This window comes from Balaenoptera musculus, chromosome 8 (genome assembly GCF_009873245.2).
Source record: "Balaenoptera musculus isolate JJ_BM4_2016_0621 chromosome 8, mBalMus1.pri.v3, whole genome shotgun sequence".
NCBI lineage: Eukaryota > Metazoa > Chordata > Mammalia > Artiodactyla > Balaenopteridae > Balaenoptera > Balaenoptera musculus.
The window spans coordinates 15,674,074-15,676,803 of record NC_045792.1 but is presented as its reverse complement, the minus strand read 5'-3'; the positions used below and the strand labels follow the sequence as shown (position 1 = coordinate 15,676,803).

Sequence of the window (2,730 nt, the reverse complement as noted above, 5' to 3'; positions counted from 1 at the left end):
CTGTCCTCTGCCCACGGGAAACGCTGGGGACAGGGAACCCACTTCTCCCAGCAAAGCCACTACTTCTTGCTTGAGGCCCTTTCTGGGCACCTGCGTTGGATTATCTGTCGCTTTGCCTGGTCCTCTATTAATTCCTTTCTGTCCCCACTCTTGAGCCCCCCGGCCAAGCAGGTCCTCCAGCATTAAGGCCCTGAGAGGCCCCAGTTCAGAGCTGATGACTCCACTGGGAAATCAACAGGTGTCCCTGCCCTCTGGCCACGCCCCCCTGGAGTCCCCTCCAGCGTCACTCCCCCCAGCCCCCCAACCTCATTCTCCCCAAAGAGAATTTCTTGGCTTTTGGAGAACTCTTTATTGTTTAAAAATCATCATCGAAGCTTCAAAAAAACATACAACCCATCACACCCGTCCCGCTCCGAAAATGCTTATTCTAAGAAACTGAACTGATGGCGAGGGGAGCCCAAGGCATCTCACTGGGCATTCAGCTTCTTGGAGGCCTCGTCGATGGCGGCCAGGATGCTGACCTTGAGGTTCTCCAGCACGGGCAGCAGGCCCTGGCGGAGGTCCTCCAGCGCGGGCTTGGCCTTCTCGCCCAGCGCTTTCAGCTGCTCGCTGGCCTTGGCGTGGTACTGGACCAGGCTGCCGCCGCCCTCCTTGAGCATCTCGAAGCGGGCGGCCATGCGCTGGCGCAGTTCGTCGCTGTAAGGCGCCAGCTGCTGCCGCAGGGTCTCCACGTGGGCGCGCGCGCGGTCGCGCATCTCCTCGGCCAGCGGGGTCAGCTTGTCCTGCAGCTCCTGAACCTTCTGGCGCGCGCCCTCGCGCAACTCCTCGCCCAGCGGCGCCACCTTCTGGCGGTAGATCTGCAGCTCCTCCTGCCACTTCTTCTGGAATTCGTCCAGGTAGGGCTGCACCTTCTGCTTCACCTCCTGCAGGTCCTTGTTCATCTCCTGCCTCAGCGACTCTGTCTCCTTCTCCAGGTTGTCCCAGAACTCCCGGGTCACCGGGCCCAGCTGTTCGCGCACTTTGGCAAACGTGCTGGTCAGGCTGTCCCAGTTGTCCAGGAGTTTCAGGCTGACGGGGGAGAGAGAGGAGGGCTCAGGGGATGCCTCCCAGGCACCCCGGCACCCCCTGGAGCTGCAGCCCAGCGCCCCCGCTTACCTGGGGTGACACCTGGACATACCTGTCCCTGAAGGTGCGGTAGCTGGGGGCAGACCCTCAGCCTGGCTTCTCCCATCCATGATCTCCGCACCCCCACCCCCGCCCCACTCCCACTGCATCCCACTGACCAGATGGACAGAGGAGCTAGAAAGAGACAGAGCTGGTTTTGGTACCCAGTCCTGTCTGTCCCCGAAGCCGGGCCTTTTAAGGACCTAGTCTCCACCCTTCCAGCCCATTCTCCTCTCTGAAGACAGCCATCCTGGTGCTGGCCGGAGCCGAGGAGGGAGTTAAGAAGGGAGTTAAGAACAGGAAGGGGCTTGTTGCACCTGCAGGCAGAGAGCGGTGTCGTGAATACTGACCCGGCAGCACTGGTCTGCCGCCTGCTAGGGGGCTGTGACCCTGCGTGGGGATCCCACTTCTGTCTTCCATCCAGGTCTTCTATGGGGCCCATCAAATAGCAGGTGGGGATTCGGCCAGTCTGGGTGCTTCTTCCCACAGGCCTCTCCACCCCTAGCACCGGCACCCCCTACCCCTGCCCCAGGCCCCAGTCTGGGTCCTTACTTGAGGTGTTTTCCCAAAGCGGAGGCTTCAAATTGGGTCACATAGTCTCTGCCACTGTCTTTGATTGCATCCACGTACACGGTGGCAAAATCCTTCACCCGATCCCAGGATGACTGGGGGTCATCTTGCTGCCAGAAATGCCGAGCCTGGCTCCCTGGAGGTGGGAGGGGAGACCCAGATCAGGCCAGCTCTGGGCCGGGATCTGAGCTGAAATGCTAGGTAGGGGAGAAGGGAGTGAGGGAGAAATTCAGCTCCCCGTGCCCAGGAGGGTGGACCACAGCGGTTCAGAGAGAAGTCGCCCCCCGATGGTCAGCTCCCTAGGCTGGGGGCACCTACCGGTGAGGAAGAGCACAGCCAAGGTCAGCACCACGGCTTTCATCTTGAAGGGACGTGGGTGACCTGGAGGAGAAGATGGGCCCGGCTGAATGGGGCTTGAAGGAGCCCGCGCACCCCATCTCACTGTAGCCCAGGAGAAGGAGGCGGGGCACAGGGTAGGAGAGGGCCAGGTGTCCAGAGCCCCAGCATGGGGCAGAGGCTGGAACCAGGATCCCAAAGCCTGAGCCTCAAATGCCTAGAGCTGGGGGAAGCGGGTAGCAGCACTTACCTCAATGGTCAGCAGTCTCTGAACAGCCAGCTCTCCCCCAGCCTATTTATGTGACCAGGCAGGGGATGGGCTGGGAGGCTGATAAGGCCAGCCCAGGCCTTGCCGCCGCTCACTGGTCCTGGCGATGTGGAACTCAGAGTTCAAGGATCAGCTCTGTCCCTGGGGCCGGGCAAATAGAGCAGGCAAACAGGAAACTGTGAGGGCTGCAGGGCCAGGGATCAAGGGTTCAGGCAGGGGTGGGAGGGAGTGGGTGCAGGCTTGCGGGTCCCCAGAGTCTGGGTCAGCTGCACCCGGCCCCTTCTCCTCGGTCGGGGCTGTGTGCCGGCCATTGTCCATTGTGCCAGTGCAGCAGGCGAATGGGAGGAAGGAAGAAAAACACATGAGCTGCCAGCGATGGCTGGAACTCCTCC

At 61.5% G+C, this 2,730-nt stretch overlaps 1 protein-coding gene across 1 annotated transcript; it reads right to left on the bottom strand.

The window, feature by feature from the left end:
- Nucleotides 1-329: 329 nt before the first annotated feature.
- APOA1 (apolipoprotein A1) lies at nucleotides 330-2,505 on the bottom strand. The gene is made up of 4 exons (XM_036862719.1): nucleotides 2,321-2,505; nucleotides 2,053-2,115; nucleotides 1,717-1,870; nucleotides 330-1,068 (listed from the first exon to the last, which is right to left on the bottom strand). Exons 2-4 carry the CDS (start codon nucleotides 2,093-2,095, stop codon nucleotides 468-470), a joined length of 798 nt encoding a protein of 265 aa, XP_036718614.1. The 5' UTR covers nucleotides 2,096-2,115; nucleotides 2,321-2,505; the 3' UTR covers nucleotides 330-467.
- Nucleotides 2,506-2,730: the final 225 nt, after the last annotated feature.